Source organism: Delphinapterus leucas, chromosome 19 (assembly GCF_059928025.1).
Source record: "Delphinapterus leucas isolate spDelLeu-1000000601 "Yukka" chromosome 19, BTC_Dleu_Yukka2, whole genome shotgun sequence".
In the NCBI taxonomy this organism is placed as follows: Eukaryota; Metazoa; Chordata; class Mammalia; order Artiodactyla; family Monodontidae; genus Delphinapterus; species Delphinapterus leucas.
In genome coordinates this window covers 63,260,255-63,281,518 of record NC_143147.1, presented here as the reverse complement: position 1 = coordinate 63,281,518, position 21,264 = coordinate 63,260,255, and the positions used below count along the sequence as shown (strand labels likewise).

General features: G+C 57.1%; 1 protein-coding gene across 1 annotated transcript in view; it reads left to right on the top strand.

Annotated features, from left to right (window-relative positions):
- The first annotated feature begins 263 nt into the window (after positions 1 to 263).
- MYO15B (myosin XVB) overlaps positions 264 to 21,264 on the top strand; it is a 32,521-nt gene continuing 11,520 nt past the window's right edge. The window contains exons 1-30 of the mRNA XM_089900122.1: positions 264 to 2,347; positions 2,727 to 2,790; positions 3,025 to 3,134; positions 3,289 to 3,363; positions 3,691 to 3,787; positions 4,050 to 4,153; positions 4,278 to 4,341; positions 4,506 to 4,619; positions 4,735 to 4,896; positions 5,633 to 5,746; positions 5,860 to 5,918; positions 5,994 to 6,126; positions 7,235 to 7,330; positions 7,582 to 7,713; positions 8,470 to 8,595; positions 11,428 to 11,505; positions 11,695 to 11,810; positions 11,900 to 11,945; positions 12,084 to 12,208; positions 12,648 to 12,765; positions 13,006 to 13,163; positions 16,763 to 16,856; positions 17,523 to 17,579; positions 17,885 to 17,942; positions 18,154 to 18,284; positions 19,521 to 19,616; positions 19,719 to 19,954; positions 20,039 to 20,217; positions 20,432 to 20,504; positions 20,973 to 21,134. Coding sequence (XP_089756248.1) covers positions 291 to 2,347; positions 2,727 to 2,790; positions 3,025 to 3,134; positions 3,289 to 3,363; positions 3,691 to 3,787; positions 4,050 to 4,153; positions 4,278 to 4,341; positions 4,506 to 4,619; positions 4,735 to 4,896; positions 5,633 to 5,746; positions 5,860 to 5,918; positions 5,994 to 6,126; positions 7,235 to 7,330; positions 7,582 to 7,713; positions 8,470 to 8,595; positions 11,428 to 11,505; positions 11,695 to 11,810; positions 11,900 to 11,945; positions 12,084 to 12,208; positions 12,648 to 12,765; positions 13,006 to 13,163; positions 16,763 to 16,856; positions 17,523 to 17,579; positions 17,885 to 17,942; positions 18,154 to 18,284; positions 19,521 to 19,616; positions 19,719 to 19,954; positions 20,039 to 20,217; positions 20,432 to 20,504; positions 20,973 to 21,134 — 5,234 coding nt within the window. The 5' untranslated portion in view covers positions 264 to 290. The remainder of the gene's footprint in view (positions 2,348 to 2,726; positions 2,791 to 3,024; positions 3,135 to 3,288; positions 3,364 to 3,690; positions 3,788 to 4,049; positions 4,154 to 4,277; positions 4,342 to 4,505; positions 4,620 to 4,734; positions 4,897 to 5,632; positions 5,747 to 5,859; positions 5,919 to 5,993; positions 6,127 to 7,234; positions 7,331 to 7,581; positions 7,714 to 8,469; positions 8,596 to 11,427; positions 11,506 to 11,694; positions 11,811 to 11,899; positions 11,946 to 12,083; positions 12,209 to 12,647; positions 12,766 to 13,005; positions 13,164 to 16,762; positions 16,857 to 17,522; positions 17,580 to 17,884; positions 17,943 to 18,153; positions 18,285 to 19,520; positions 19,617 to 19,718; positions 19,955 to 20,038; positions 20,218 to 20,431; positions 20,505 to 20,972; positions 21,135 to 21,264) is intronic.

Here is a 21,264-nt window from a genome sequence, read left to right as displayed (position 1 = left end):
GTGGTGCCAGGCTGACCTGGCCGGCAGCAACTCCAGGCGGCACGGTTGCCCTGTCCACGGCCTTTGTCCGCAGTTGCAGCTCCTCTTTCCTGGGTGGCCTCCACTCTATTGTTGGCCGAGGAGGTCAGGACCCGCAGCCACCTGCATTATTGATGCTCACGCATAAAGCGGGAGATGCGGGGGCGGGTAGATTGAGCCTGTAGCCGCAACCTGTGATGTGCTGCCGAGGGCACCTGCGGGCAGCCAGCTCCTAGGGAAGAGGACAGGAAGGAGACGCCGGGAAACAAACCATGGTCAGGAGCAAGGGCAAAACGCCCCAGCGGCCGGAGGGACCCGGGAGGCCGACCTCCGGGGAGCAGGAATCCGGGTCGGCCAGCGCGGACAGCGCGCCCAGCCGGGAGCGCCGACAGGGCCGCGGTAAAGCCCACGGGGCAAGACCACTCTTGGATCCCTGCACCGCGGGGGGCCAGGAGACCCCCGGTGGCCGCAGGAAGCCCACCGTAGGGGAGAACGGCGACTGCAGACGGCCAGAGGCTGGGCCGCCACCGGAGGCTGCGGGGAGACGAGGCAGCGCTTGGCGTCGGGGATGCGGGCCTAAGGAGAACCACAAGCCTGGGGACGGCCGTGGGGGGCGCCTGGAGGAGAAGGGTCTCCTCGGAGGAGGAAGGACACGCGGGCGCGACCGCCGCAGGAGAGGAGGAAAAGGGCGGGGACGCTCGGTTCAGCGGGGCCACCAAGAGACCCGCAGCCTCAATGGGGACACGTCTGATGGAGACGGGGCCAGCTCCTGCCCGGACAGCGAAGCCCGCGAGGCCCTGGAGAGCGGCAGCCAGAGCGGTGGGGCCCCAGAGCGGCGGCCCAACTCGGAGCAAACGGACATGGGCTCGGGAAGCACCCAAACCGGTCCGGAGTCAGCGCTGGAGGCGCCGAGAGAACGCCCGAGCAGCGACGGCCTGGGCAGCGACGGCAGAGGCGGTGACAAGCCCCCCGCCGGGCCCCGGAGCCCGGAAAAATCGTCGGGGGCGAGGCCCCAGGGAGAAACCGAGGATTCCGAGACTGACACAGACTTGAGTCTGGAGGGAGCCGGGCCTGGACGGAGCCTACGGGCAGCCCCAGGAACGACAAGCGGGTCCACTGAGGCCGAAGAGGCTGAACCGGCCAGTAAAGCCGCGGCCTCCAGTCCCCTCGAGGGCAGCCGCGCGTGCGTTCCCCGGAGCTCGCGGGCTTCTCGAGATCCCAGGCGGGCCCGGGACGCGAGAAACAGTGGGGTGCAGCCCGAGGCTGAGCTGAGGGGCCCCCAGGCCGTTAGAGCCGAGGCCTCGACCGCCCGGGGTCAGCGTACCCAGGTCGGAGAGGGGGTGGGGAAGGTGCAAGAGGAGGAGGGCGTGAGCGAAGCGGGGGCTGGAGGAGAAGGGTCCAGGGACCCAGCGCCGCTGGTCGCCCTGGTGGCGCCCGGCAGGCTTCGCGCGAGGCCCCCGCCAGGGCCCGCTCCCCAGGCCGCGGGTCCCTGCCGCTCGGGCCTCAAGGACCGGCTCCTGCGGGTGGCACGGGGCCTGGGCCTCCTGCGGTGGCTGCAGCTCCGGCCGCGGGCGGGCGAGGCGCGGGCGGCGGGCGAGGGGCGGGGCCGCGGGCCGGGGCTGAGCCGCGGTCTAGAGCTGAGCCTGGCGGGCGTAGCTGGGCTGGGCGGGCGACCGAGGGCTCCCCCTGGTGGCGGCTCGAGTTCCCCTCAGGTTGCGGAAAGGCCAGCCCCCGACGACCCTTCTGAGGACGCGGACCCGACTCCAGATCCCAAGTTTGCGGTCATGTTCCCCAGGATCCACAGGGCAGGGAGGACCTCGAGCAGCCAGAGCTCAGAGGAAGCGTCCGCGGACGCCCCCGCTGGGGAGGGGCACTTTTCGTCTTGTGCGGGGGCTTCAGGGGACAGTGAGGGGCGCAGGGCGAGTGGAGAAGGGGTGGCCGGGCGCTGCCACGGCTCTCTCGGCCCGACTCCCTCCGACGAGCCCCCACTCGAGAGAGGCTCCAGCAGCGAAGCGGAGCCGGAGACCTTGGGAGCCGAGGCTCCGGTGCACTGGGCACAGGGCGAGGACCCCCGGGAGGACCCTGGGTTTGGCACCGAAGCACTGCTGCCCCGACTCATCTTGGAGACCCGCCTGCGGCGGGAGAGGAGCCCGAGCCCCTGCAGGTTCCTTAGGGATCGATGGGAGCCGGAGGATGAGACCGAGGAGGCGCTGGAGAAGGACCTGGAGCTGAGCCTCGGGCCGGGCCTGGAGGCGCCGCCCTTTCCCGGCGCCGAGGACAGGAGCCTGGGGGAAGGCCTGGAAGACACCGAGGACCTGGCCCGGCTGCGGTGAGCGGGCGCGGTCCCAAACCTGCCATGCCTGGGTCACACTTACTCGTATCCCATCCTACCCCCGTTCTTTTATGAATTGTATCCTTACATGGGATTTTGCCACACAAGGTTGTCTGGTTGGAAGGGGCAGGTGAGGGGTGAGAATCAGGTGCTCCTTCCTTCTCTAATTGGCACAAAGCTTCCCTCTGGGTCAGCAGCCTGGTCCTGCTTGTAGCGCCCACGGCGCTGGTAATTTGCTTAGCAGCCGGACCCCTGTATTATGGACCAGCTCGGAGAGGGTGCATGACTTGGTGGAAGTGTCTCTGCAGCCAGTAGCAGCGCTAACCCAGGATCTTCTGCCCCCAACTCCCTGCTTCTCCACCCTGCTTCCCTACAGGCCGGTGTGCGACAGCTCCGTGCTGCTGTGCCTCAAGAAGAGGTTTTACCTGGGCCGAATCTATGTACGGGAGACCCAAGAGGGGATGGTGGGCTGGGATTCCCTTTCCTCAGGGATCAGAGGGCCCTCCGGGCACCCCTGGAGAGCTTTCCCCTCCATCTTTCTCCTCCCTGGGCTGGGTGCTGAACCCTCTCTGGGGTCCTGCAGAGCGGGGAGGGGCCGGGGGCATCAGAGCTCCACTCTATTTGCATCACCTGCTCCCTCCATGTTCTGATGAGAGCTTCCACTTTCCTCCCAGACCTTTGGGGGGCCCCTCCTGCTCGCTCTGAACCCCCGCCGGCCCCTGCCTCTCTTCTCACCTGAGGTCCTGGCCAGCTACCACCCTAGGAAGACCCCTAACACCACCCCGTACGTGAATTTGCCCCACCAGCCCTCTGCTCACCCCCAGCATGTCCCATTGACTGAGGTCCAGGGCATGGCAGGCACGACCTGCCTACGCCCAGGAGGCCCCAGATGCCCATCTCTGGTAACCTTCTCATCTGCTTCCACCCTCCTCCCCCAGACACATCTTTGCCATCGTGGCAGCAGCCTATAGCCTGTCTCAGAGCACTGGGCAGGGCACCTGCATCCTCCTGGGGTGAGTGGTGGCTGCCCTGCTTGGCTGAACCTTCAGGCCACACTGAAGGCCAGGAGGAAGGGGATGTGAGGTCTGCATTTGAAACTGCCTGTCTGGTCCACTGCTGGGCAACAGCTCTGGACTTCCTAAGACTGTGCCCCTTGAACGAGGCATCTTGGGGACTTTTTTCTGTTTGGTCTCTACGCCCCAGGTCTATGTTTCTGCATTTCTGGGAGTCTCCTTTAGGGCAGGTATCACTTCCAGGTGGGCATATCCCCACTTTCGGGCTCAATGGGATTGTCCTATGTGCCCCTTCCTGGAGACCCTGCCAGCCTGTGCCTCCTGCAGTGGGCACAGTGGCTCTGGGAAGACAGAAGCTTCCAGAAAGATTGTGCAGTTCCTAAGCAGCCTGGAGCAGGGGCAGACAAGGGACAGAGGATGTCAGGTGAGGGGCAGCTCGCCATTTCCCAGGGATCCAAGAGGGACCATGCTACTCCTGTGGGCCAGAAGGGTGGTCTTCAGGCCTCTGGCTTCCCCTCGGGGGCATCCCCAGGCATTGCCTACTGCGGGGGCAGGGAGGGCTGGGGTGACTGACCCCTCCGTGGGCCAACAGAGCTGCCAGGGACATAGTGTCCTCGGCCGGGATGCCTGATCGGTGGGCACCACTGCTGCTACCAGGGGTACTTGAATGCCCCTCCCCCATCCAGCTGGACGACGTGCTGCCCATGCTCAGCAGCTTTGGCCACGCCAAGACAGTCCTCAACGCCAACGCCAGCCGCTTTGGCCAGGTCTTAGGCCTCTGCCTGAAGCAGTGAGTGACGGGGGTCCAGGTGGGCAGGGTCACCCATGATCAGTTTCCCTTACTGGGAAGCTGAGACTGCTGCCCTTGGGCCCAGCCCACGGTGGGTCCCTCACTGAGTGTCCTGTGTCCACAGAGGGGTCATCCTGGGAGCCTCTGTGTCACATTATCTGCTTGAGACCTCGAGGGTGGTGTTTCAGGTATGACCTGGCCCGCTGCTCCCAGAGCGGGAAAGAGGGAGGGGCCGCTGTGAGCGGCTGTGGTCCCTCAGCCCCCAAGCCTGCCTTCCCCAGGACTTGTCCTTGCTCCCCTGGGGCACAGGACCAGGCCGTTGCTCCCCCTAAGCCAGTCCTTCTCCCCTGAGGCCCAGGCTGAGCGGAGCTTCCATGTTTTTTATGAGCTGCTGGCGGGGCTGGACCCCATGGAACGGGAACGGCTCTCCCTACAGGGGCCGGAGACCTACTACTACCTCAACCAGGTGGGGGAAGGCCCCCTCGGTGCTGGACAACGGGGCCTGCCCAGGGGAGGGTCTGAGGAGAGGGAAGCTGCGGGTGGCCAGACTCCTCACCCCTCACCCCTGCTGTGCTCTGCAGGGCCGGGCCTGCAGGCTCCGGGGCAAGGAGGATGCCCAGGACTTCACAGGACTGGTGAAGGCCCTGCAGGTGCTGGGCTTGTGCACCGAGGAGTTGACTGCCGTCTGGGCTGTGCTGGCCTCTGTCCTGCAGCTGGGCAACATCTGCCTCTCCTCTTCAGAGGTGAGCTCCCTCTGAGACACTGGATTGGTGGTGGCTTGTTTGCATCATCACGAGGGCAGAAATAACAATGCCAAACACTTGTGTCTAGGAGACAGTAAGGCCCCGGGCCACCGTCAGGGCCTCACCACTGCCCCAGAAGGCAGATGAACTCCCATCGTACAGATGAGAAAACTGAAACCAGGGTCTTCTGCATCTATACCGATCCTGTCCCACTAAACTGCCACCCTAAGGAGGATGCTTGGCATTAATTGAGCAGCTATTATGTACCTGGCACTGTGTAGATCACTCTACATATATTTTCTTTTTTTTTTTTTTTTCTTTTGGCCACACCGCGCAGCTTGCGGGATCTTAGTTCCCTGACCAGGGATTGAACCCGGGCCCCCGGCAGTGAATGTGCCGAGTCCTATAACCGCTGGACCGCTGAGGAATTCCCTGCATATATTTTCTAATTCATTGCTCCTGAGAACACCATAACATAAAAATTGTTGTTTCGCCTTTAACAATAAGACGGTGGAGACTCGGAGAAGGAAAGAGACTTGTCAGGGCCGCCAGTTAGTGGAGAGGTAAAGTCAGGATTCACACTCAGGCCCTCAGACTCCGGAGCCAGCTCCTACCTGCCCAGATCTACCTTTGGGTAACAGGGCACCTTGCCAGGCAAAGCAAGGCCCTGCCCCTGCCCCATGGGAAACAGCCAGTCCACAAGCAGAGCTCTCCCTGCCCCCTCCCGCCTGTCCAGAGGGAGTCACAGGAGGTGGCTGCCGTGTCCAGCTGGGCTGAGATCCACACAGCAGCCCGGTTGCTGCGGGTGCCGCCCGAGCGCCTGGAGGGGGCTGTCACCAGGAGGGTCATGGTGAGCTCGGGGGTCCTGGGGAGGCGGGGGCCTGACCAGTCCACCCGAAGGCTTGGGGAGCACTAGTGTGGGCCTTGGGCCTGACGTACCACATGCACATCCTCTGCCCTCAGGAGACGCCCTATGGCCGGGTCTCGAGATCCCTGCCCGTGGAAAGTGCCATCAATGCCAGGTGGCCCTGGGGACAGGAGAGAGCTGTGAGCAGGCCTGGCCCCTGCTGCACGAGGCTCACTCCCCATGCCCACAGGGACGCCCTGGCCAAGGCCCTGTACTCGCGGCTCTTCACCTGGCTTCTGAGGAGAACCAATGTGCGGCTGGCACCCCCCGGGGAGGGAGGCAGCGTGGTCACTGTCACTGTCGTCGATGTCTACGGCTTTGAGGTCACCCCTGGGGGCGGGGCCCAGGACGGGGTGCCCACCTCATCCTGGTTATTTCTGGGGACCCCAGCAGCTTCCCTTTGTGGGGGCGCTCGTGCGCTGCTTGCCTTTCTGACCATAAGATGGTCCACGAGACAGCTGCGTGCTCCATAGGTACAGCCATCTGCCCTGTCCAGCCCTGACGTCGGCTCTGGAGAGTTCTGCCTGCTTGGCCTTGCAGAGTCTCACAGGAGCCCTTAAGACAATGAAATACCCTCGGATGGGTCAGCCTCGCCTGCTGTGTACCCAGAGGAGAGGGAAGAGAGGGAATCCCCCAAATCACACTGAGTTTTTCATAAGCTCTTCACCCCTTTCCAGAACATCCTGTTTCCTCAAGGCAGGGAGGAGGGGCGAGAGCAAGAGGAGGTGGCCCCCACCTCAGTCCTTGGATGGGCACTGTGCCCAGTCCCCTGCTCTCTCCTCCTCTCCAGTGTGTCCTTGGTGACTATCCGCTCTCTGAGGAGGGGATGACCGTTGCCCGTGTGTGTGTGTGTGCGCGCGCATGTACGCACATGCGTGCTCTTGTGTGTATTTTAGAACATGTCAAAACTGTGCAAAGCTACACGAAGCGGGGGCTCTGCTGGGCTTACTAGGAAAGTGCTGAGGGGCACAGAGGAAGGAGCCTGTAATTCCAACAGGAGGGATGCTGGAAGGCTTCTTGGAGGCGGCAGCCTGGAGCTCTGCTTACGAGGATGTGGCATTCTGATAGCCAGCGAGTTAGGCTGTAGCAAGAGGTGTCTTCTAGACCACAGGATGGCTATGATCAGAGGCCCGAAGGCTCACAGTGGTGCTAAGGCAGAAGGCAGGGGTGTGGGTTGTTGGAGGGAGGAAGCATGATCGAGGCTGGGACTGGGCTGAGGCGGCCTGCATGCTGTGTCAGGATCTTTGGTCTTGTCCCTGGAGGAGGAAGCATCAGCCCTAGGGCACCACTCCCGCCTAGTGCTGGGGAGAATGGGGGCAGCTGTGGGAGGGGGATGAAGGGAACCAGGCCTGTGTGCTAGACCCCCGACAAGCTGCCCTGTGCCCCCACCTCGTGTGGGTGCCCACCTCACTGCCCACGCGCCCCTCCCAGGCACTGCGGGTCAACGGCCTGGAGCAGCTGTGCAACAATCTCGCCAGCGAGCGCCTGCAGCTCTTCTCTAGCCAGATGCTTCTGGCCCAGGAGGAGGTATGGGGAGCTGGGCATGGAGGTGGCAGGGGGACACCCAGCTGTTTCCCAGAACAGAGGCCATCCCTGGTAAAGAGAAGGTACTACACCGAGAGCTCTGCCCCAAAGCCCCCTTGCTATGGGCCGTCTCAGTCCTTCTGAGGCTCAGTTTACTCATCTGTAAAGTGGGAGGGCCATCCTTGCTCTGGCTCAGATGAGGTCCCCCCATGAACATGGATGGTCTCTGTAAACTAAATGCTGGCTGTTCCCAGGAGGAGTGTCGGAGGGAGTTGTTGCCCTGGGTGCCCATCCCCCAGCCTCCACAGGAGTCCTGCTTGGATCTCCTGGTAGACCAGCCCCACAGCCTCCTGAATATCCTGGATGCCCAGACATGGCTGTCCCAGGTGAGCCCTCAGTGTCGGGGACAAGGAGTGGGGGCCCTGGTGGCCAGGCCAGAGCCAGCAGGAACTCCCAGGGTAGCAATAAAGTGCTGAGGTCCTGGGACCCTGCCCACAGGCCCTCAGCGCAGCTTGGGAAAGCAGTGGCCAAACTGGCTTCAAATCCTGTCTCTGGGTGATCCTGAGTGAGATTCCCGACTTCTCCAAGAGTCCTCCTGCAGAAGGGGGAAAATTGTGCCTGAGGGTTAGGGTGGTGGGGACTGTGCAGGCCCCATGAGGGGCTTGTGAGGGTTTCCCCAAGTATTTGTTGTTATAAGTTCCTTAGCACTATAAAATAATCTCTTACCGGATGGCTTTTTAAAAGTATCTTTGAAAGACTTGTTCAGAAACACATGTAACTGTGAGACCAGACTCCCAGGAATGATTGCTAAATCTGCCTTAAAGTTCCCCTAGCCCCATTTCTTTTAAATGATTTCATCAAGGGTCCTCTAAGCCGCCAAATCTTATTGACTGAGGTATACAAGGCTACTGTGTTTTTTCTCAAATGGGAACCAATTGTTCAAAATAGTCCCTGGGATAGAAGCTGTGCCCTTTATAAGTACTCAGATGTGGAGTGACTCTTCCTGAAAAAGAAGTTTGGGGACCAAAACCAAAGCTCACCTTCTGTTCAGTGCATGTGGTTTTGGGGGGCAGGGAAGGGAAGCACAGTCCCAGCAGGGGAATGGCACCTGCAAAGGCCTGAGAAGCTCTTCCTCTTCTCAGGCCACGGACCACACCTTCCTGCAGAAGTGCCACTACTACCACGGCGACCACCCGCATTACACCAAGCCCCAGCTGCCCCTTCCCATCTTCACTGTGCGTCATTACGCTGGGACCGTCACCTACCAGGTATCAGGGTGAATCAGTGAGGGCAATGTGACCCTGGGGAGTCACCTGACGGGTGAGAGGGGTAGATGTGGGGAGGCCCCTTCCAAGGCTTGGCCATCTGTCCCCACCTGGCCCCTTGGCCTCACCTAGTGCATGACTTACTGAGTTCTGGGTGGGCATTATGGGGTGGGGAGGGTCAAGGCCTTGGGACCCTCCAGTCCAAGAGGGGCAGAGTGTATGCATGGGACGTGGCTCTGATAACCTCAGGCAGTCTACTTCTCCTTCTGAGCCTCCATTTCCTCATCTGTAAAAGGGGAATGGGAGTCCAGCCTATAGCATTGTCCTGAGGATTAATGCAATTACATGGAAATGGCGGGTCAGGTGCCTGGCAGATACTAGGTGCTCACTGAAGGGATTCTCCTCTCCCCTTTATGAGTTTCATGACTACTGCACACCTACCCAGGAGGAGAGCTGCTGAAGGGAGGGGGCCTGGTTTAAAGGCTAGGACCAGGTGACTGGTTTGAGGTGGGGCAAGTCAGGTAAGGCTTCCTGGAGGAGGTGACATGCTCTGGTTGTAGAAGAAAACATACAAACTACACAGGAGTTATCCACACGTGAAACACAAGGAGTATATGTCAATTATACCTCAAAAAAAAATCACATCTAAAAGAAAAAAGGAAGAAACAGAAGGAGATTGACTAAAGAAAACTATAAAATTGTATTGAAGGTCACAAAAGAAGACTTAAAAATGGAGGGAAAAGCCACATTCCTGTTGGGGAGCCCTATAATGTTCACTCTTTCCCAGTTAATCTAGAAAAGTCATGTAATTCCAGACAATACTCCAATGGGGCTTTTATGAGAGAAGGAGAGGTGGATTTTAACAAAATTATTCTGAAGTATTATATGGAAAATAAATGCATAAGAATAGCTAATAAGATATAAAAAGCAAATGATTATGGAGGAATTTGCTCTATGAGATATTAAAACATATTTTAAAGCTCTAGCAATTAAAAGAGTATGGTATTGATAAGGAGCAGACCCATCAATGAGACAGAAGTGAAAACCCAATAAACAGACCCAAAAGTGTAACAAAGAACTGGGTATGTGACAAAGACGGCCTTTAAAAAAATGTGGTAAAGTATACACAACATAAAACTTCCCATTCTAACCATTTTTAAGTGTACATTTCAGTGTCTTTACATTCACAATGTTTTGTAACCTTCACTGCTATCCATTTCCAGTACTTTTTCATTATCCCAAACAGAAACAAGTTACCCATTAAACATTAAGCTGCAATTCCCCCTTCCTCAGACTCTGGCAATATCTAATCTACTTTCTGTATCTATAAATTTGCCTATTCTTATGTAAGTGGAATCAGAACACACACACACACACAATCCTTATGTGTCTGACTCATTGCATTAAGCATAATGCTTCCAAGGTTCATCCATGTTGTAGCATGTGTCAGAATTTCCTTCCTTTTTATGGCTGAATAATATTCCGTTGTATGTATAGACCACATTTTGTTTATCCATTCATCTGCTGATGGACATGAATTGTTTCCACCTTTTTGGCTATTGTGAATAATGCTGCTGTGAACATGGGTGTACAAGTAACTGTTTGAGTCGCTGCTTTCAATTCTTTTAGGTATCTGCCTAAGAGTAGGTTTGCTGGGTCATATGGTAATGCTATGTTTACCTTTTTGAGGAGCCACCAAACTATTCCTCAGTGATTGCACCATTTTATAGTCCCACCAGCAATGTACTGGGGGTTCCAGTTTTTCTACATCCTTGCAAATACTTGTTATTTTCCATTTTTGAAAATTATAGTCATCCTAGTGGGTGTGAAGTGGTATCTCATTGGGTTTTTTTGTTTTTTTTTTCATTGTGGTTTTGATTTGCATTTCTCTAATGACTAACGATGTCAAGCATCTTTTCATGTGCTTCTTGGCCATTTGTGTATCTTTGGAGAAATATCTATTCAAGTCCTTTGCCCATTTTTGAATTGAGTTGGTTTGGGGTTTATTTATTTATTTTTGGCTGCCTTGGGTCTTCGTTGCCACACGCAGGCTTTCTCTAGTTGCAGCGAGCAGGGGGCTACTCTTCATTGCGGTGCACGGCCTTCTCATTTTGGTGGCTTCTCTTGTTGCGGAGCACGGGCTCTAGGTGTGTGGGCTTCAGTAGTTGTGGCATGTGGGCTCAGTAGTTGTGGTGCATGGGCTTAGTTGCTATGCGGCATGTGGGGTCTTCCTGGACCAGGGATCGAACCAGTGCCCCCCGCATTGGCAGGCGGATCCTTAACCACTGTGCCACCAGGGAAGTCCTGAATTGAGTTGTTTTATTTTTTTGTTGTTGTTAAGTTGTAGGAGTTCTTTACATAATCTGCATATTAACCCACTATATGTGATATTTTCTCCCATTTTGTAGGCTGTCTTTTCACCCTCTTAGTACCACAAAAGTTTTTCATTTTAATGAAATCCAGTTTATCTATTTTTCCTTTGTTGCCTGTGCTTTTAGTGTCATATTCAGGAAATCATTGCCAAGTCCAATGTCATGAAGCTTTCTCCCTTTGTTTTCTTCTAAGAGTTTTATAGTTTCAGGTCTTACATCTGGGTCTTTGATCCATTCATTTTGAGTTAATTTTGGTACGTGGTGTGAGATGAGTCCAACTTCAAAGGGGGCCTTTGTAAGACATTTTTTTTTAATGAAGTATAGTTGATTTACAGTGTTGTGTCAAAGGTGGCCTTATAACTCAGAGGGGAGAGGCTGGATTATTTTGCAAAGGGACTGGCTTCCACACCCAGCCTTCTCTCCTTGGCTTCCCCTCCCCCCACCCCCACATTATCTCTTGCAGGTTCACAAGTTTTTAAACAGAAACCAGGATCATCTTGACCCTGCTGTGGTGGAAATGCTTGCCCAGAGCCAGCTCCAGGTGCCCCTGCCAGCCGCCCTGTCCCCCCATTCTGCCCTCTCCACCCTGACAGCCTTGCCCAAGGAGCTGGTCTTCAAGCCCCTGGCAACCTGAACCTTTGGCCGGCCCACCCTGGCTCCCCGGGGGTTGGGGTGAGGGGCAGGCTGGACAGGCCCAGGTGAGCTGGCTTGGCCCCCTCTCACCCCACAGCTGGTGGGTAGCCTGTTCCAGGAAGCAGAGCCCGAGTCTGGGGACGGACCAGGCAAACCCACGCTGACCTCTCGCTTCCAGCATTCCCTGGGGGACCTCCTAGCCCGGCTGGGCAGGTGAGAATAGGGCCCCCCACACTCAACCCCAGGGAGTTTGAATGGAGGGGCCAGTCTGTGCTCAAGTGACCGCCCCTTCCACCCACCAGGAGCCATGTCTATTTCATCCAGTGCCTCAACCCCAACCCGGGAAAGGTGAGCTCTCCCAGCACCTGGCGCCAGAGCCCTCCCACCCCTGCCCGCCCCCCTCAGCCCTCCTCAGCCCTGCCCCACCTTCCCCACAGCTCTGAGCCCCTCAATTCAGCTCTCCTTGGCTCTGCCCCGTGGCCACAGCTTCCGGGCCTCTTTGATGTGGGTCACGTGGCAGAGCAACTGCGCCAGGCGGGCATCCTGGAGGCTGTGTGTACCCGCAGCGCCAACTTCCCCGTTCGCGTGCCTTTCCAGGCCTTCCTGGCCAGGTAGGGGCCCAGGATGCGGGCAGCCCCGGGGCGCAGGCACCTCAGGGCCAGGGCTCACTAGGAAGGCCCCCTGGAGTGGCTGGCGGACCTGGGGCTTTTTCGGGAGCGGGGGATGGACACACTTTCCCAGGGACCCTGGGCCTGACGTCCAACCCGCCCTCCTTCCTTTCTCTCTGTCTCTCCTTCTCTTCCTCCATCTGCGTCTCCTTTCACTGTTCGTCACCCACACACCTCTCCACGGCTCTGTGCATTCACCTGCCCCTTGTCCTCTCAGCAAAACTCTCCTTAGTGCCTGGCACATAGTAGGTGCTTTCCAAATCATTGTTGAATTACTTATAGACTGAATAGACCCCAAGGGATTCAGGGGTCAAATGAGCGTGGAGGGAGGTCCCTGCTGTGCTTGTTCCGACCTCCGCAAGGTTCTCCGTCCTTGGGGCAGGTTCCGGGCCCTGGGGACAGAGGGACAGGAAGAGCTCTCTGACCGGGAAAGATGTGGCGCCATCCTGAACCAGGTGTTTGGGGCTGAGTCGCCCCTCTGTCACCTGGGAGCCACCCAGGTGGGTGGTGTGTATGAGCAGGGAAGCAGCAGGTATGGCTGGAAAGTGGGAGGAACATTTTGGGACCAACTCATGATTTGGTGGTCCTTCTGGGTGGTGGGGAGATGGAGTGGGCCGGGTGTCCCGGGCACCCCAGTAGAATCAATAGTTTGGCAGAAAGGAGGAGGCTGAGGCCTCGGGAGAAGGGCAGGGTGGTCTCCAGCCACCTGGCCTGCCCCCAGCCCAAACCTCTGCCCCCAGGTGCTACTGCGGGAGCTGGGCTGGCAGCAGCTGGAGCGGCACCGGGCCCAGCAGCGCGCCCAGGCCCTGCTCACCCTGCACCGAGGCCTCTGCACCAGCCTCTCCTGTCAACGCCTTCGCCTCCTACCACGGATTCGCGTGCGTGGGCTCCAGGCCAGGTGTGCAGAGTGGGGCGAGACTGTAGGCCTCCTCACGGTGGTGGGGCAGGGTCGGGGGGGCGTAGGGCCTCAAGGCTAGTCTGCCTGCTTCCCATCAGCACCGGACTCTCCTTGCTGGCATCCCCACCATGCCGTCTCTGCTTGAATACCCCCAGCCACGAGAAGCTCATTACCTGATAGGCCAGTCAAACCTGCGGTCTTGACTCCTTGACTGTTCTTTTTTCTAATCTGTTCTCCACTCTGCAGCAAGAATACTCTTTTAAAAGCGTGAATCAGGTTGTGTGAGGCCCTGCCTACTTCTCCAGCCTCGATGTAGGCCGGACTTTTACACTCCAGGCTCTTTGGGCTTCGTGGTCCTATGATGCTCCCCTCACCCTTCTCGCCTCATTAGCTCCATCCCCACTCACCCTTCACTGCCCGTCTTCACTCATCCATCCAACAGCTGTTGGTTGACCATCTTCTCCATCTACCCTGGGCCAGGTGCTGGCAACACAGGGAGGAAGGTGCCAGCATCTTCACACAGGCACAGAGATGGTGCCTTCCAGGCTAGCTGGGGAGTCAAATGCAGACAGTAAACCAGCTTCCAGTCGCCCCAAAGGGGATTGTTTAAGGACTGAGAACAAAATGAAGGCAGTACCATGGACACCAGGGAAGCCTCGGAGAAGGGGGCACCCGTCACCACTATATGTTTCCAAAACGTTTTCATCACCAGCGGGAACTCTATACCCATTCAGCAATGATGCCTCCCTCTCCCTTCCCTCCCGCCCCCGGTAACCTCCAGTATGCTTTCCATTGCTTTGAATTTGCCTATTCTAGATATGCCGTCTAAGTTGACTCATAGAAATTCCTTTTACATTACTGCACTAAGCATAGCGTTTTCAGGGTTCGTCCCTGTCGTAACATGTGTCAGAACTTCATGTCTTTTTTATGGCTGAAAATTGTTCCATTGTGTGGATGGACCGCATTTTGTTTATCCACTTATCTGTCAGTGGGTTGTTTCTACCTTTTGGCTTATTGTGAATAAGGCTGCTATCAACACAAGTGTACAAGTAACTGTTCAAGTTTCTGCTTTTGGTTCTTTTGGGTCTCTATCTGGGAGTGGAAATCCTGAGTTATACAGTAACTCTGTCTTTACCTTTTTGAGGAATTGCCAAACTGTTTTCCACAGCGGCTGAACCATTTTATATTCCTACCAGCAATGTGTGAAGGTCCCAGTTTCTCTGCATCTTTGCCAATACTTGTTATTTTCTGCTTTTTAAATGATAGCCATCCTAGTGGGTGTGAGGTGGTATCTCATTGTGGTTTTGATTTGCATTTCTTTAATGACTAATGATGTTGAGCATCTTTTCATGTACTTCTTGGCCATTTGTGTATCTCTTTGGAGAAATATCTATTCAAGTCCTCTGCCTGCTTTTTTTTTTCTATGGGAATTTATTTATTTATTTATTTTTGGCTGTGTCGAGTCTTCGTTGCTGTGCGTGGGCTTTCTCTAGTTGCGGTGAGCAGGGGCTGCTCTTCGTTGCGGTGCGCGGGCTTCTCATTGCGGTGGCTTCTCTTGTTGCGGAGCACGGGCTCTAGGTGCGTGGGCTTCAGTAGTTGTGGCACACGGTCTCAGTAGTTGTGGCTTGCGGTCTCAGTAGTTGTGGCTTGTGGGCTCTAGAGCGCAGGCTCAGTAGTTGTGGTGCACAGGCTTAGTTGCTCCGCAGCATGTGGGATCTTCCCGGACCAGGGCTCGAACCCTTGTCCCCTGCGTTGGCAGGCGATTTCTTAACCACTATGCCACCAGGGAAGTCCCCCTCTGCCTGCTTTTTAATTGGGTTGTTTTTTTTTTCATTGAGTTGTAGGAGTTCTTTATATGTTCTGGATATTAAACCTTTATCAAATGTGTGATTTGCAAGTAGTCTCCCATTACGTGGGTTGTCTTTTCATTCTCTTTTTTAAATTAAAATTTTAAAATTTATTTAATTTATTATTCATTTTTGGCTGCATTGGGTCTTCGTTGCTGCACATGGGCTTTCTCTAGTTGCGGCAAGCGAGGGCGACTCTTTGTTGTGGTGTGCTGGCTTCTCATTGCGGTGGCTTGTCGTGTTGTGGAGCATGGGCTCTAGGCACGCGGGCTTCAGTGATTGTGGCATGTGGGCTGAGTAGTTTCGGCTCACGGGCTCTAGAGCATAGGCCCAGTAATTGTGGTGCACAGGCTTAGCTGCTCCACAGCATGTGGGATCTTCCCGGACCAGGGCTCGAACCCATGTCCCTTGCATTGGCAAGTGGATTCCCAACCACTGCGTCACCAGGGAAGCCCTCTTTTCATTCTCTTGAAAGTGTCCTTTTATGTACAAAAGCTATAGATTTATTTATGTTTTTATTGAAGTATAGTGATTTACGATGTTTCAGTTGTACAGCAAAATGATTCAGTTACAAATATATACATACATACATAATACATATATATACGCTTTTTCAGATTTTTTTCCATTATAGGTAATTACAAGATATTAAATATAGTTCCCTGTGCTATACAGTAGACCCTTGTTTATCTATGTTATGTCTAGTAGTATATATAGATTTATTTTTAAATATTTATCATGCTCAGGGCTCCTTCATTGAGGAGTCTGGTCTTTCTTATATCTGGAAAATTCTCAAAGATATTGTCTCTTCCGGGATCTCCTGTTAGACTTCCAGTGAATGTTATTTTTTCATTTTTTAGAAGCTCTGCTTCTTAAGTAATAATATGCCAGACTCTATTCATTTCATCTTATCGTGGGGCAGGCATTACAATACTTCTCAATTTAGAGATGATGAAAATAAAACACAGAGGTAAAGTAGGGAATTCCCTGGCGGTCCAGTGGTTAGGACTCAGCGCGCGCTTTCTTTCTTTCTTTTTTTTTTTTTAATAAATTTATTTATTTATTTATTTTTGGCTGTGTTGGGTCTTCCTTGCTGCATGCGGGCTTTCTCTAGCTGCGGCGAGCAGGGGCTACTCTTCCTTGTGGTGTGCAGGCTTCTCATTACGGTGGCTTCTCTTGTCACGGAGCACGGGCTCTAGGCACACGGGCTTCAGTAGTTGTGGCTTGTGGGCTCTAGAGTACAGGCTCAGTAGTTGTGGCGCACAGGCTTAGTTGCTCCGCGGCATGTGGGGTCATCCCGGACTAGGGCTCGAACCTGTGTCCCCCGCATTGGCAGGCGGATTCTTGACCACTGCGCCACTAGGGAAGTCCACGACTCAGCGCTTTCACTGCCAGGGCCGGGTTTGATCCCTGGTTGGGGAACTCAGATTCCACATGCCATGCGGCGTGGCCAAAAAACAAAAGCAGATAAACCCCAGAGAGGTAAAGTAACTTATCCAAGACCGCAGTGACTAAACGGTAGGGGAACGAGCCTGGGTGGTCGGCGCCAGAGTCCCAGATCTTGATCCTCGGACACAGCAGCATCTCAGTTTACCTGCTGGTCTTTCGAAGTGTCGCGTCCTTTCCCTGTTGCTTCCCTTCGGCAGCCGGGGGCTTCACTGGGGTCCGATTTTACATTCATGTCTTGGCTTGGAGGATTCAGGTATCGGCTGTGAGTTTGGACTCCTCACCAACCCCCTTCCCGGCCTCCAGGAAGTGGTACCTCCAGCGGCGGGCAGCTCTGGGGCAGCTGAACACCATCCTGCTGGCGGGCCGGCGCCTGCTCTGGAGACAGCGGAGAGGGCAGGTGAAGCACATGGATGGGTCCTGCCCAGGGCAGCTCAGGGGAGAAGCCAGGCAGCCTTGCCGGCCACGTTGGCCAAATCCCGACAGTGTCCACCCTCCAAGTGTAGCCCCACGAGGACCGAGGCCTCGGAGACCATTGCTGGTGGAGCTCCTTCCATCCCCCTCTGCCTGGCCAGGGTAGCCTGGGGCCTCCAGGAGGCTGTCGCCTTCCTTCATGCCTGCCCACTGCCAGGGCCTGACTCTCCCCTGCTGGCTGGGGGTGCCTCCCATCCCCTCCAGGCCTCCCTTGGACTGTTCCCCTCTTGCCCTGTGACTCCAATCTGAGGGCCATAAAACAGCTCAAAGGTCAATGCCCACGTACTGCCCCACTCTCTGGCCCCTCCCTGGCTGGACTTTGTCCCTTGGGACCATTCCTTCCCTTCTTCCCTCCTCTTCCCGGTGCCCTGGCAGACGGGCAGAGACAGCCACAGCGCTAAGGCTAGTGAGGGCTCTGGAGGGCTGGGGGCAGACAGCTGGCCCCCTGGGTCTGCACCCCTTCCTCCACTGGTGTGGGGTCCTCCTGGGAGGAGGAGGGGGCAGCTGCACTGCTGAGCGGGGGAGGGGCCTCTAGGGAGCTCCTGGTGGCACCTCACGGGGGCATCGTCTCCTCCTGCATCTCCCCCAACAGCTTGGGCATCGGTGCAGCTGGCACAGCGTCGGGGCCTCCAAGAAGGGGCCAAGCATGGTAGGTGGCCTGGAAGCTGGAGGGTGTCTGCCGGGTTGTGAGCCTGCTGAACCTGGCCTGGCTTGAGGGGGAGCGTGGGGTTCCAGGGGTGCCGAGATGGGTCCTGTCCCTCAGGCCCATCCATTGTCCCCCAAGAAGAGGCCTGGGGTGCTCTTGGTTTCCCTCTGGGGGCTTTATTTGTTTGAGTGTCCAGGACTAGAATCCTTGGTCTTTGGAGGGGAAGCTTACAGCCCTGGGGGTGAGGAGGGCCCCTGGGTTCCTATGCCCCTTCCCTTAGTTCCTGGTCAATTGCTCCTCCCTGCTAGGAGCTGGGGCACTTGGAGATCCCGGCTGAGCTGGCTGTCATGCTGAAGACAGCGGAAGGTGAGTCCTGATGGGCGTCGCTCTTGCCATGACCCCCTCCTGGGCGGAGGCTCTGTCCCTGTGGTCCCTCCCTCTGATGCTCTGGGTCCCCCCAGCTCACTGCCCGGCTCCCTCTGCACTGGAGCTGGGGGCTGATGCTGAGAGGTGGAGGCGGCGCCAGAGCCAGGCGCCTTACCTGGGCGTTTCTGGGCTGCCGCCTACGTCATCCCAGGCTGTCAGCACACCCTGGCCGAGAACATCACCGAGGCCATGCCCCCGGAAGTTCCCGCACGGCCCAGCCTGACCCTCCCACCCGACATCGACCAATTCCCCTTCTCCAGCTTCATCTCCATCGGCTTTCAGGTGGGCCCCCAGGCCTTAGCTCTACACAGCTGATGCCCACGTCTGCCCAGACGTTAGCCCCCGTCAGGCAGAAGCTGTGTCTGTCCTTCTGTCTCCAGTCCCCTCCTCCCTCTCCTGTTGCGGGGCTGTGGATGCAACTGCGTTGCTCGGAAACCGTTGAACCTAAACGTGTTGCTGGTTACTTATCTGCAGTGCCACACCTTTGTTACACCTGTGGCACTGCCCTGCCATTGAAGCCATGTCGTTAAAGCATGTTGAATGACAAGGCAAAGTGTCCAGCAAAAGCGGGATTCAAAACTGCACGTAGAGTACGATCCCAATTTTGTAAACAGGGAGGGTGGGGAGATGACGTGTGTACCTACACGTAGAAAGTAAGATTAGAAACAAAGAGGCGAAAATGTTAACTGTGGTTTTATCTGGCAGTGGAATGTTAATGGTGGTTTTTATTCTTCACCCTTTTCCGTGTTTTCTGAGTTTTCCGCATGCACGAGCTTTAGTTTTCTAATCAGAAGGAGTGATTGAGAGGTTTTTTTTCTTAATATTTATTTATTTATTTGGCTGCGCCAGGTCTTAGCTGCGGCACACGGGATCTTCGTTGCCTGTGCAGGATCTTTAGTTGCAGCATGCGGGACCCCTTTTAGTTGTGGCATGCAGGATCTAGTTCCCTGACCAGGGATCAAACCCCAGCCCCCTGCATTGGGAGCGTGGGACTTTTAACCGCTGGACCACCAGGGAAGTCCCAAGATGTATTTTTCTTTTAATAAATTTATTTATTTATTTATTTTTGGCTGCATTGGGTCTTTGTTGCTGCACGCAGCTTTCTCTATTTGCGGTGAGCGGGGGCTACTCTTCGTTGCGGTGTGCGGGCTTCTCATTGCGGTGGCTTCTCTTGTTGCGGAGCACGGGCTCTAGGCACGCGGGCTTCAGTAGTTGTGGCTCGCGGGCTCTAGAGAGCGCAGGCTCAGCAGTTGTGGTGCACAGACTTAGCTGCTCCGCGGCATGTGGGATCTTCCCTGACCACGGCTCGAACCCATGTCTCCTACACTGGCAGGCGAGTTCTTAACCACTGCGCCACCAGGGAAGCCCCCCGAGATGTATTTTTAAGATGGTTTTCCTCACCGGCCCCTCTTCCTCTCGCGGGGCGCGTGCCCCCTTGGGGCTCCCCCGCGGCTGTGTCTGGCAGGTCAGCACACAACAGCCCCTGCTCAGGCACTGTGTCGCCCTCCTTCCCTGCAGGAGCCATCCCTGCCCAGACCTGGGCAGCTGCTGACCAAACCCCTGACCCGGCTGGACAGTGAGAACCCTCAGCATGCCCTGGATATCAACAAGGTGGTGAGTGACACACTGGGGAGGGGCAGGGTGGGCCCGTGCAAGGGGTGCTGGCCGGGCACCGGGAGCCCCCACGCCCTGCCTCCCCTCGCTCTGTGCTTGTAGATGCTGCGGTTCCTGGGGGACGCGTCCCTGGAGCCCTGGCAGGAGCGGACCATGGGCCAGTACCTGGTGCGGCAGGGGCAGCGCCGGCCAGGGCTGCGCAACGAGCTCTTCAGTCAGCTCGCAGCCCAGCTCTGGCACCAGCCGGACGAGCAGCAGAGGCAGCGCGGCTGGGCCCTCCTGGCTGTTCTGCTCGGTGCCTTCCCCCCGGTGTCCACCCTGCAGAAGCCGCTGCTCAAGTAAGGGCCCCGGCAGACGGGGGCCCCATGGGTGTGCTCAGCGGGCCACCCCATACCCACGGCAGCCCTGTGCTGTGCCCGCAGATTCGTGTCCGACCAGGCCCCCGGGGGCATGGCAGCACTGTGCCAGCACAGGCTGCTGGGAGCCCTGCAGCAGACGCAGCGGGCCCCTGGGTCCGAGCGGGCCCACCCACCCACCCAGCTCGAGTGGACGGCCGGATGGAGGCAGGGCCGCATGGCGCTGGATGTCTTCACCTTCACCGGTGACGCCTGCCTCCTCTCGGGCCTCCCCAGGCCCACGCTGCAGCCTGCCCGGCACTCTCGCCCTCCCTCGACCCCCTTCCCTCCTCAGCCCTCCCCATGTGACCCTGACCTCCCTGCTCTCCTGCTTTCGGAACCGCCACGGGACAGTATTCCCTTCCCGTCCGGGTGGACCCTGCTGTCCCTCACTCTTGCCCCTACCCCTCGTCCCTGCAGAGGAGTGCTTCTCGGCCGAGGTGGAGTCCTGGACCACAGGGGAGCAACTCGCCGGGCGGATTCTGCAGAGCAGGTGTGCGGGGCCTGGGATGGGCGAGCGCAGCCCACACTGGCCATTGTCCTGTCCACCTCCTGGTTTTCCTCATGCTCCCAGCCCGCTCTCCCGCCAAGCACCTCCTGCGGCTGCTCCAAGGCCAAAACCTGCTCCCCGGGGGGCGGGATGGGGGCGAGGGGTCGGGGTAGGTGGGCAGGGTCCAGACAGTAGATTCAAGACGGAGAGCAAGTAGAGAGTATACCTGCTGGATCTGGTCCAGATTCTCATCAAATTGAATGAACAAATGCATCAGAGCCACTGTAGAAGTAGAGGGCTGTGAGTTGCAGATAAAGTAGAGGGCTGTGAGTTGCATTGGGTCCTCAGCCAGGTTCCTGTCCCCTTCCACAACCCCCTCCCCCCAGCCCACCCTCAGGTCCTTGTCCCTTCCGGATGGTCGTCCGCCTGCCTGGCTGACCACCCTCTGCTCCATGCCCTTGTCTCACCCAGAGGCCTGGATCCGCCCCCGCGTGGCTGGTCTGTGTCACTGCACTCTAAGGACTCCTGGCAGGACTTGGCTGGCTGCGACTTCGTGTTGGACCTGATCGGCCGGACCGAGGATCTGGGGGACCCGGCCGGTCCCCACAGCTACCCAATCGCCCCCCGTGGCTTGTAGGTGCCACCCACAGCACCCCTGGCCTGCTCCTGTCCCTATCCTGTCGTAGGTGACCCCCTCAGCCACCCTGTCATCCGCGGAGGTTCACAGGTGCTGCCACAGGCCCAGCCCGCCCGCCCGCCCCCA